Here is an 11,787-nt window from a genome sequence, read left to right as displayed (position 1 = left end):
TTGGTTTTTTTATATAACCTTTTTTCTTTATTTTATTATTTACATTCCAATATTTCAATGTACTTTTAAATAGTCAAATGTCTTAAATAAATTTTTATATATAATATGTAAAATTGCTTAAATAGGACCTATATTATTTTCCTGCGCATTTTCTTGATGCTGTCATCGACGAGGACTATTGTTTCTGTTGCTTTTCCAGTCAGTGTTGTCCGTTTGCTGGTGTTTCTAGTGTTTTTTAGTGTTGCTGCATCGCCGACGCTTTGTTTGAAATGTTGCTGACAAACCACTTGAAGTTTTTTCCAGCTTCTACGCTCATTCGGCCCGCGTTTTTCCAACTCGCGCTGACGTATTTCATAAGAAAGGCAAGTGACAAGTCGCTTTCCACTTTACACAGTTGCCGAAATTATGCCGCCCAGACTCGAAGAAATGTAGGAATGGAGAAATGGAGAAATAGAGAAAAGGTTAAAGTGTAAGTGGGGGAAAAACAAATTGTTGGCCATCCCAGACAGACTGGCTGTCAGAAGAGTCCCCCCCTCGCTCCTCCGGATGGGCCGTTCACACTTGGACAAGTGTCGAAAACTGGCCTACTCGGCGGCCTCACAATTTTTCCTTACCCCGTTCCCTCTTCATTTTTCACCCGGCCTTCAAACAAAAGAACAGAACTTTGCGTGGTGTGCGAGATGATGGGATGGATTGCGGAGGAAAGTCTTGTTCTGCTCGGCGTTTTTCTTTTTGTTGCTACATTTCCACGAAAATTATTTCGAGTGCCCGCCCGGCCTGACAGCTGTGCTTCTTGGCCCGTCCGCTTTTTATTTCACTTCAAGTTTTTCCCCATCATCGGCCGCCGTCGCCGCTGCCTTTAATGGCGATTCGCCGCCCCGGCCGAGGAAATTCTTGGGAAAATATGCACATTCAAAGCGGTTTTCTGGTGCCCGCGGCAGTGCCCGCATTCGCCTTTCCAGCGAAAGTGCGTGGAACCATCTATATGCTCCAACTATGGCTCCTCCGATCGCGAGGCTTCTCACACGCACACTTTCTAATCAATTATATCGCACTTATATGCAAATTTCGCGCCAGCCAACAAACAGGCAAACAAACAAATAAATCAATTCCATTCCATTCAATTCGATTTGATTCGATTTCAATAAGGCTACGCAGAGACCCGGGGGCACAGTGAACCAATTTGAAAATCACCTTTCTCGCCTGCAAATTGCTTTGTCAGCTTCCCCCGGCCGCTCACTCATCCATCGCCTTTTGCCAATGGAAGCCGAGCCGAGAACGGTGAAGCCGGTGAAGTGTTTCGCTTTCTGCCTAGTTAACAGCTTTTTTTTAGCCCTCTCGAATGCTGAATGGCTGTTCTGGGTGCAAGAATACTGAGAGAACGAACCCCTAGCTAGAAAAAGCACGCACAAGCTGCTCAAAAAGCGCAGAATTTCACATTGAGGTGAAAAATTGGTGAATATCAAATTTCAAAAGTGAGCAAATCAGAAAGCGGAAGTGGGCAAATGCGACCAGCTATTGCGCTACCAATAATGATTTCCATCTAGTAATTAATTTAGGGATTTTAAAGATAATGTATTACAAGATATTTATCGATTTTTAAATTTTTTAACTTATTTTTTTGAGACATAAGGGAATTATTAACTAAACAAGAATATAACACAAATTGATTGTCTTCTATTGGAAAAAGTTATTAAATTGGGCATTTTAAAGATATAAAATTAGAAAATATTGTATCTTTTTATTTTGATATAAAAAATAACTTCTTATATATCAGAAATTTTATAAAAAATAGTTAAATACAAAAATAAATCTAATATTTTATAGTATCTGACATTTCAATCATAATTTATGTTTGGCTTATTGAACATTCATTCAGCTATCAATTTCATTTTATGTCGGATTAAAGTTCTGAAATATTTAAATAAACTAATTTTTGAATTGAATTTAAATAATGGCAATCATCTTTTGTTTGCGGCCCATCCTGTTGTTCAGCACTCACAGACCTGTCAAATAGTTTTGGCCAAAAGTTATATATTCTGACATGCGTGTCACGAAGTAATCACTTCGATTCGAACAATCGCATTTGGATGCCATTACTCACCGATTGTGTGCACTTCTTAGAAACTTTCGTTGAGTCATTCGCGAGCGGCTCAACGAAATCCATATGCCTGACTTCTCGACTGCTGGCTTTGCATATAAATAAGTGCCTTATCATTAAATTTCAATTAAATGACAAAAATAAAACAAAAATGTTTTGACGCCAAATCGACTTTTCGGAAATTGTATTCCGTGCCCGCCTTTTGCTTTTGCCCCGGTCTCATGTTCCCAGCCTCGAATCAGACTGAATTTCTTATTTATTCCCATTTTGCATGCTCAACAATTGTAGACACCGTGGGGCGATGACAAAAACAAGCAATCGCGATTTCCATTCAGTGCCGCAGATTTCTTTGGCTCTCGAAGACCGAAAAACAAATTTTTTGGCGCGTGTGTCTGAGCCCCCGAAAGCTGCAGACTTTTTATTTTTATTTCGATTTTGATTTCGTTGCAATACGAGGCCCCTTCATTCATGTTCAACAATTTAAATATGCTGCTGCTGCGGTGTGAGTGTTTCGTTTTTTCCAGATATGTACATTTTTGATAGACAAGCGGACAGATATGTAAGCCGGGCGCTAAATTTGATCTCTCGCGTTTTGGCACGAACTGTAATTGAAAATTTCGTATGTATGTACATATGTATGCATGTATTTCGAGGAAGCAGCCACAAAAGCATCAGCTACAACCAAACTTGACACTTGAAACACTTGGCTTCGGCTTCGGCTTTTCACGGATAAAGCCTCAACTTTCTTGTCCGGTTACGTGAAATTTCAAATGTCATAATTTCTGACAGTTTGATAGTCGTACAAACACACGCGCTCCCACCGCCGGCAGTCAGTTTGTGGCTTTTGGTTGTGGGTTCAGCCAGGTGGACCAGAGTTTTGGCCTGAGCCGTTACCAAAAAGTGGTCGAGGAACAGACAAAGTGACAAGTTAAATCACTGTGGTCCAAATGGTCAAAGTTATGTAATTGAATAGTAGAAATATATTAAATGAAAATAACTAAATGTTAATAAATAAAGCTACCATATTACTTAATACACATCCAAAAAAAATTGATATGAAACGATGATCGATATAAGTTATGTGGTATCAATTTTGAATTGATATGTTGCATCTCAATTCAATATGGGCTCGCTCCCACTCACGTAATTTAAGTCTCCTTAAGTTGTTCCTCTCTTTCTCTTTTCTATCAAAGAATCTACGAGAGAGATATATCGGTAAAAACGATATGAGTATGCAATACCAGAAATTTACCATGTGCATATCGATTTGACCGCGATTGTTTTTTGTGTGTACTGATATCTTCAACTCATCGACTTAAAGCCGACTGTCCTCAATTCCTTGGCTTCATTTAGTTTGCCAAAGCCGGTAAGAAGTACACAAGTGTTTCCCTAAGCCGTCTTAGTCCAACTATTGTGCTGGCCTTTTTCCGTAAGCCCACTTATTGATTTGCCGGTCTAAGGGCGGTGTCAAGCCTTTTGACCTTTCGGACCACACACAATCGGTTGGCTTTTAACTTCGCTGTAATGTTGCATAACATGTAAATTCTGACCGTGTTTTTTAGGGGGCCTCCAACTACAAAGTTAGTTACGTTTTAGGACAATTCTCGGAAGGCAGGGAGTAACCAATTAGGCTTTGGCCAGGGCTTACACGTTTTCTAGTTACTCCGAGGACAGCTGTGCGCTTTTTGTTACATTTGAACCGAAACAAAAAACACGACAAGTCGCTTTAAGAACCCGCTTTCCGTATGCCAGCAACAGGTAAAAGGTAAGAGGCTCAGAAGCACAGAGTTAAGAAAATGAGTTCGTTTGGGGCGAGAGTAACAGATCTTGGGGCTCGTCAGTCTGACATTGACGAAGTGGTTCTTCGAATGAAATTGTCATAATTTTTTCGGGTTTTCTACATGTCTTTTGATGCATACAAAGCGTTAATGTTGCCCACTTTGTCATACTTTGGCTTCAGACCCGACAATTGAACAATTGATAAAAGCCACGACAAACCGAGAGAAGTTAAACCGAACCCTACTAACGGTGCAATGGGGTTTCCAAACTGAGTAATTGTTATTTTCTTCGAAGACTCAAGCTCAGATAAAAATTCTAATAACTCCATGTTTACCGTCAACCTAAACAGTAGATAACTGTTAGTCTGATCGTCATTAAATATAATATGCATTTGCGAATATTATAAAATAAATAGTTTTGTAACTTTTAGCATGGATTTATTAAGAATTCCTAGATAGAGTATCAAATTAATTAATTAATTATTTTCGTTGGACCACTTAAAGTGTGAATAATAAACTTGGATTGTACGTAGTTTAACAAATCGGAATAAGAGGGTACCCGGGTAAACCCGGGTAATCTGCTAAAGAGCTTAAGTCGAGCACGTCTGAGGGGAACTATTATTGCCGCTATCGGTGACATCTGGCCAGAGTTGCGCTGGATCCGTGAGAACTGTCGAGCTGGCTAGGCGAGATGTGCCCGCTTTTTACGAGCACTCGTCTAATGAGGCGAAGGAACTTCCACACACACTCGCTCCGGTTGACACTGACCGCAGATCTGTATCTCGATATTTAGGTTGCCTTACAAATAAAAGCCCGACAACGACGGCTTGAAGTAAAATAAATCAAAAGATGCGAAAACGGGCTGAAAACCCTAAGCGACGACACTTTGGGCCTCGGTGGAAAGCTCTGAAAAGGCAACGCCAGATCCCAACCAAATGATAAATGCTCGCTCCGTGTATCAAGTGTGAATTTTAAGTGAAAATGTTACATGTCGGAAAATGTTTTGTGCGCAATGCGACAGAGTTGGTCCAAAACAACGTTGGCTTTTATGTGGATTACGTGGGCCGAGGTGGAATCAGGGAATCAGGCTTCGAATATGCCAATAAATGATTTTAATTACGTCAGGTCGGTCTGTCCGTCGGTCCATCAAACGGCTCACAGAATTCTCCATAGATACGATACCCGCGTACCATTGTTGCTTGGCCCGAGTTTAAACAGAAGAACAGAGTTCTTTTATGGCCATTTTGCCACCGTACGTAAGGGAAATGCGCTTGGGCCATAAAAGCCAGAAACATAAAACAAATTTCCGACAGAACCGAGCCCAAAAAGAGTTGAAGAGTAGCCGTAAGGCCGTAAGTAAAAAGAAGTAGAATTATGTTTAAATATTTCCCGCTTAGTTAAATTCCATATAATTCCGAAACCGATAGAGTCGCCGACCAGAGACCGCCGGGCATCGTAAAAAGTGCGAACTGTAAATCAAGACAGTTTTTATTAGCCATTCCTACCTGCCCAGAGCGATCCCACTCGTCTTCTGGTTCCCGGCATCCTGCTACCTGGCTTATTATTACGGAAATGCGTTGCCCCCTTTAAGTAGACGAGACCTAGAAATATAAATTTCGTATTCCTATTTATTAGCCAACTGGTTTAATTGTTTAGACCAACGCCTTGACACGAATCACGTCGAAAGGCTCCATAAATCTGTACAATAACTGCTTATGAAATCGTTCATTGCAGCGAGCTTAGAGCTCTAAACCGCTCATCTTTAGCACTAGAAGGGGCTTACTTATCGGGCGAATTTATGGTATTCTGTGGGCCGTTCAATTTACGATCCGGATTAAGTCAAACGCCCGGGGTCACAAGACCGTTTAGCCGGCGAAATATGCTCCGCTTCGAGAATGCATCGCCCGTTACAATATTAATTACCCGCCATTAGCAGCATCACTCAACTTTGAGCTGGAGCTAAGGAAAAGTCGAAACTATCTGTAAACCCATACGTCAATGCCGCTAAATCCACTTGTCAGTAGGAACACAAACGTGAGAATCGTTAGAAAGAAAAACAGAGGGACTTGAACTGAAACTGAAACAAAAACCGAACAAAAGCAAACGGCAAACAGATCGGGCAGCGAGGAAATATTGTCAGGCAACACTTTTTTAACCCCGTAGGTGTATATCTATCTATCTCCCAGATGTATCTGCATCTGCCCCAGTATCTATATCTGCAGCTTGCACTATACATAGCTTTTGCCTTTCTGCCGGAGATTTGTGGACGGGACACCTGCAACATTTGAGGGCCGTTTGTCGTTGTGTCAGCAAAAGACTTTTTTATGCTAAATACCGCCGCAGTTTATATTGATGACGATCCGAGACACAATGTGTTGTAGCCCCGATGCACTCATCCATCTATATACATATACACCTTCTATATATATCTCACTCTCCTGGAGAAACAACGAAATGTGTGACAAAACACCACAAGGAATTTTAATCCCAAAATGATTGATAATCATTTGCACGAGCGGAGTTGAATGGAGAAAAAGCTCTATCACGTTCCATTTGCCTAGGTGTAAAGTCCATGGGGTATTATCAGCACCGCCCAACATCGTCTTCATCACAATCATCATCATCATCATCGCCTTCGCCATCGTCATCATCTCGTCTGGGCTTTGTTTACTGCTAATGTTTGCACTTAATTCACCAGACAATGGGACTCGGGAGTGGCGGAGGGAAAAGCATTTTCTTTTGGCTTTTACTCGGCTAAAAATGGGTGGGGGGCTGGAGGGATTGTGCCTGCCAGGGCGAAAAGTCTAAATTATGTCGTTGCCGCCTGACTGTTGCATAGGAAAATGCATCATTTTGTAAGCTTAAGAAAAGACGATGCGCTTTTTGTGAATGGGCAACCGAGGTACTGGGAAAAATAAATGCAGAGAAGTACCTAAAAGGTGCTTTAAAAATAAATAGCTATAAGGTCATCAGTTTGAATTTGTATTTTAATGTTATTTGAATAATTTTCTAAAATATACAAATTTTAACTATTATTTTGACGATAGATATTTAAAAAGCATTAATATTTTAAATGCATATTTTCCAGAACATGGCAGATTTAAGAAATTTAAAAAATCTTAAGATCTAAACCTTGAAGAAAGCCCAGTTAGGACAAAAATAAAATGTCAAAAATATATATTAAGCAACTAAGAATTTATCAAAAATTCTAATAATATTTTGTATAGTTGTCCCTTGCAGTTTAAAAAACTTATGCTATATCATCCGACTGAAGTTAACCAGTATATTGTTTACACTTTACAAAATAGCAGCTGTTTTATTTCCATGTCCAATCATTTGTTTGAGGCTCACACCTTTTCTGTGGACCGGATAATTTCCAACACCTCAAACTATTTAGCCTGTGACAAATTTTCCTCCGTTCATTTCGACCTGACGATGAGTTGAAAATGTGACAAAAGCTGATTTAATTTATCATGATAGGCTGGATTAGTGCGATGAATTTTACAAAAGTTTATTTTTAACACGTTGCGACATTGACAATGCCAGCAGGTTGAAGCGAAGTCGCTGGCTAATGCCAAAATTTATTGACTTTCAAATGGTGGATGCATTGTGTTGCTCGTGCCTACTGAATTAGTTTGTGCCACTTTCCCAGTCATAAGCAGAAAGGCTGAAAGGCGGGATTATGGCACCGCTTTGGGGATACTCTATTGGAAATTAAATGTTATAGGTTTATATACATCTGCATTATGCATGAATATCTCTTTCCTGCTTGAAGCCAAAATCAAAAAAAAACAGGACGCCTTGGCCCGAAGCACGCCTTTCTGACAAATCAACCACGCCCATAAGCAACAAAGTTTTCTTTTGGCCTAAGTGTTTGTAATTGTTATTGCTGAAAACTTGTTCTTTCACTTTGGCCTGCAAGCGCGAACTTTATGGCTACACCTACCATCGAGAGCCGTACGAAAAGCAACGGCAGATGATCATCTCGAACCCTGTATCGGGTTCTAGCGGTAAATAAAGTTTTGGCCAACCAGCCGCGCCCACAAAACGACGAAGACCACCTAATGAAAAGTGGCCAGTATATGGCAGAACCCCTTGGTCCGCATTTTTCTGGGTGCAGTACAAGTTAAATATTAAGAAATTACAAGACACCGAAGCTTGCCCCACGCATTATGCGGAAATTAATTTGCGCGTTCGGTTCGGCAAATTTAATTCAATATTTTTAACAGCTTTCTGGCCAACGCGGGCTTAACACGCCCCGAAACGAAAGTTGACCCACTGCGAGGATTCGGCGGGATTTTATATACCCCGGCCAACACGAATTAAGACATAATAAAGCTGTCCCTCGGTCGAGGCCTCTTTTTTGGCCCATCCGTCAAGATTGCTCCTCTGGCTGTGCGGGGCGTGTAATTCACTCCAAACACCTCCGAAGTTCGAGGCCACCAGACTGACGAGAACCCAGACCCGACTTGACAAGACGTTGGCTTAAACTCTCTGGCTCTTTTTGAGGGATAATTTTTGGCCACAGCCAAATATCTGGGCCCAGTAAGGGGATGGTGGCTGCTTGACAAACGAGTGTCATTTATCAAAATGTGACACTATTTGCGCCAAGTCATGTGTTAACTGCACTTTATTTTATTGTTATACCCTGTGTGGGTTGTCGGTGTGTCTTGTGCTGACTTGGCCCACAGGAACGCAAAGGGCTGGGGCTCCTTCTCAGTTTCAGTTTCTGTTACAGTCTCAGTCGCTCCCTTCGAGTGCTCTCATAAAATATATATCATAATTGAGGGTTATGATGTTTTCTTTTCGGGAATAAGCCAACAAGTACAGCCATCGACTTGGCCACCAGGATGAGAAATGGCCAGATTGAGATATGACCGTGTGAGGGAGAAAAATTCCGACTGCCACCCGTGGGCCATTCCAAAAACTGATTCATGCTAAGAAAACTAGATTTTTTATAACTTCAACTGATTTCAAAACTTTTTACTAAAATATATGAGCTAATAAAGTCATATCAGCTAAAATAAAGAGAAAACTTTGCCAAATACTCGAGTGTCCCAGCAGAACATTTTTAGGTATAAACATTAATTGAGGAATTTTCGGGATTTTATCCCCGGCATAAAAGAAGCAATTTTTTCCTTTCCAATTTGTGTTTTTTGGGCGCGACCGGCATTTAATGCCAATACTATAAATGTTATGATTATGTGGCCCGTACATGAACGCAGTTATACATTTTGCGCGTCCGCCGCTCTTAAATGTTATTTTTACCAAAAAAAGAAAAGGAGAATAATAAAGGTATATAAAAACGCAGCGGAGAAAAAGCCAAAAACCAAAGAGCGAAAAGTAATTTCTTGCACGACATTAATTTCTTTTAAATTACGCATAATTGAAGTACGGGCACTCGAAGTTGATCGATGGCCGAGTCGAAAACGAGTTATTCCCCGGCATATTTTTTCTGAGGTGCGGTGCACAGCCCCGCCTCCTCTTCCGCCTCCTCCTCGTTGATCGGAGAGAAATTACAAAAATATTGCTCTGCCATAATAATATGATTTTTCGTTTGTTCGCTGTTTTTTCTGTTCGTTGATTTTTCCATATGAGTCCAAGTTCTTAGGGCGACATTGACATTCGAATTGGACACCTGACAGCAGAATATCAAAGTCACTTGGGGACTTGGCCGTAATTCGACGAATTCTTCTATTCCCCATTGAAGCCTTGGCTCTATTTGAAATTTGATTTGATTTCGGCTCACTCTTTTCTGGGCTCTTTTTGTGTTCGTGGGCTGACCTGTCAGTCAGTATGAAATTTCATATTGTTGTCTACGGGGTCTCAGCGGTATTTAGTTTTTATTTGGGCCTGCTTTAGGGGCTTTGTTAGCGCGATAAGCGGATTTTTTATTACATCAGTTTAGTGTCACATTAGCGCTGTGCCGAAGTGCGCCCATGCATTTAGCTGGAATCTTTGTGGGGGCGACAGATTTGTATATCGGAGCCAATGAATGGCTGAAGTACTTATATACAATATAGCCACAACTCAGACTGCTCAACAAGTTCTTCCGTCATCCGAATCTGCAATCTGCATCGGGATCTGCGCCTCGCCTGCAGCTCTTTGCCACACGTACGAAAACGCATCCACATGCCAGTAAAACCAAGTCGAATCACATAAAATCTTTCAGCGGAAAGCGCAGGGAACTTATGAATTTCTTAATTTTTGCAAAGCTCACTGGCACCGAGGAGTTGCCCTGTTGTCTTTTTTATGGCATTTCGTTTTGCCGCGATGCTATCAGTTGGTTTTTGTTTCAGGTTTGGTCTTTAAACTGTCTCGAATCCAGTGGTCGGTGGGTCGATTCACCGCATGAATCATAAGCCAGTTAAAACGGAATTCCTAAATGTTCGTTTACGTTACTTACTCGGCAGGGTCAACGTATTTGGCACTTGTAACCTAATTTAATTCCTCGAAAACAATAATTATCAGCACGCCAAATCGGTGGTAAATTGTAAATTAAATGGGCCCAAGAGAAAACAGTCAGTGTGATAAATCTTAAATTTTATTTATTTTTATTTCATTGCTATCAGGCTTTTCCTGATATATCAAAAATTCAGAAAACATTAAAATGGTTAGACTAGTGGGCTGTTGCTATTTCTTTGGCCTGCGCACTGGATGCATAATTAGTGCTCTATGGCTACTCTCTTATTACGGAGCCTTGGCTTACTTCATGTATTACCAAATGAAGCATACGCAAAGAGCCACGGTGATTCAAGAATCCCGTGAGTACGACAAGGAAACACTTGGCTTTTGGGTACTGGGCATTGCATTTATCGTGATGGGTTGTACAACTCTGCTTCTGGTCTACGGAACCCTTAGGGTAATTATATCTTAGCTTTTATTATAATTTACTAAAACATATTCTATGCAGAAGAAATATGTTTTCCTTTTTCTGTTTCTGGTGGCACAGTGGGTTCCCATTTCGGTGGAATTATATTATTTGCTGACAGCTATTATTTATGGTATTGAATTCGAATGTTTTGTAATTTATCTCGTACCCTTGGGTAAGTAAATTCTACTTAAGAAATGTTTCATTGCTAATTTAACACTTATTGGCAGTACTTTTGTTCTACATGGATCTGGTGGTATATTCCTATTTTTATGAATTGAGAAGTCTTAAGAGATTGAGAGCTGTATCAGAAATAAATATAGAATACTAAAATTACTTTGCCAATGAAGTTCTGAAGCGATTTGATAATTTTTGAGATCACATACCACTTTTTCCGGTAGAGCACACACATAAGACAGCGATAAGGTTGGATGACTTGGGACCAGGAAAACATGTCAAGAAATAAAAACAAAAATGATTTATCATAATGGGAGTTGGAGTCTGAGTCGGGCCCAATTCGGAATTGGAATTGGAGTTGGAGTCTGAGCTCCCAGCGGCGTTGCCTAAACGGGCGATAACGGCCAAGAAGAGACCAATACCAAGATCCAGACCAAGACGAAGACGAAGACGGCATGCGGCTGCTGATGGCGACGAACGAGGAGATATCGGGCCCAGAACGGTGCGTCTGGATGTCAACTCTTCATATAAAAATTAACGAAATATAAATTAAAAAATATGCCCTACCTCTTCTTGACTGGGCGATGAAATAAAAACCAGAAATATTCGTTTCGGCTGCGCTCGTTCTGTGTACGCTTTTGGTTTTGTTCCCTTTCCCGGCTGGCGATTTACGAGTATGTCCCTTCTGGTTTCGAGTTACGCCTGCGCGACATTGTTGCTGAGGCACAGAGAGAAAATATTAAAAAACTTATTAAATTGATAGATTGCAAGATTTTATTTGTAAGATTTCTTTCAAGTCGATGAATATTTGTATTATATTTACCGAAAAATTACAGTAATATAACGATTAAATTACTTTT

At 40.6% G+C, this 11,787-nt stretch overlaps 1 protein-coding gene across 1 annotated transcript; it reads left to right on the top strand.

Moving 5' to 3' along the window:
• Positions 1–10,435: 10,435 nt before the first annotated feature.
• LOC108055005 (uncharacterized) lies at positions 10,436–11,544 on the top strand. The gene is made up of 3 exons (XM_017138176.3): positions 10,436–10,741; positions 10,793–10,925; positions 10,981–11,544. The coding sequence occupies exons 1-3, from the start codon at positions 10,490–10,492 to the stop codon at positions 11,079–11,081; spliced, it is 486 nt and encodes a 161-aa protein (XP_016993665.2). The 5' UTR covers positions 10,436–10,489; the 3' UTR covers positions 11,082–11,544.
• Positions 11,545–11,787: the final 243 nt, after the last annotated feature.

Source organism: Drosophila takahashii, chromosome 2R, assembly GCF_030179915.1.
Source record: "Drosophila takahashii strain IR98-3 E-12201 chromosome 2R, DtakHiC1v2, whole genome shotgun sequence".
Lineage (NCBI taxonomy): Eukaryota > Metazoa > Arthropoda > Insecta > Diptera > Drosophilidae > Drosophila > Drosophila takahashii.
This window is presented reverse-complemented; position numbering and strand designations above follow the sequence as displayed.

What these genes read in the sequence shown, in the direction of transcription:
- LOC108055005 (XM_017138176.3), top strand. Translation starts at nt 10,490, where the DNA reads ATGGTTAGACTAGTGGGCTGTTGCTATTTCTTTGGCCTGCGCACTGGA. An exon ending in TGGTCTACGGAACCCTTAGG is followed by an intron (nt 10,742 to 10,792) that starts GTAATTATATCT and finishes TATTCTATGCAG; the next exon opens with AAGAAATATGTTTTCCTTTT. An exon ending in AATTTATCTCGTACCCTTGG is followed by an intron (nt 10,926 to 10,980) that starts GTAAGTAAATTC and finishes ACTTATTGGCAG; the next exon opens with TACTTTTGTTCTACATGGAT.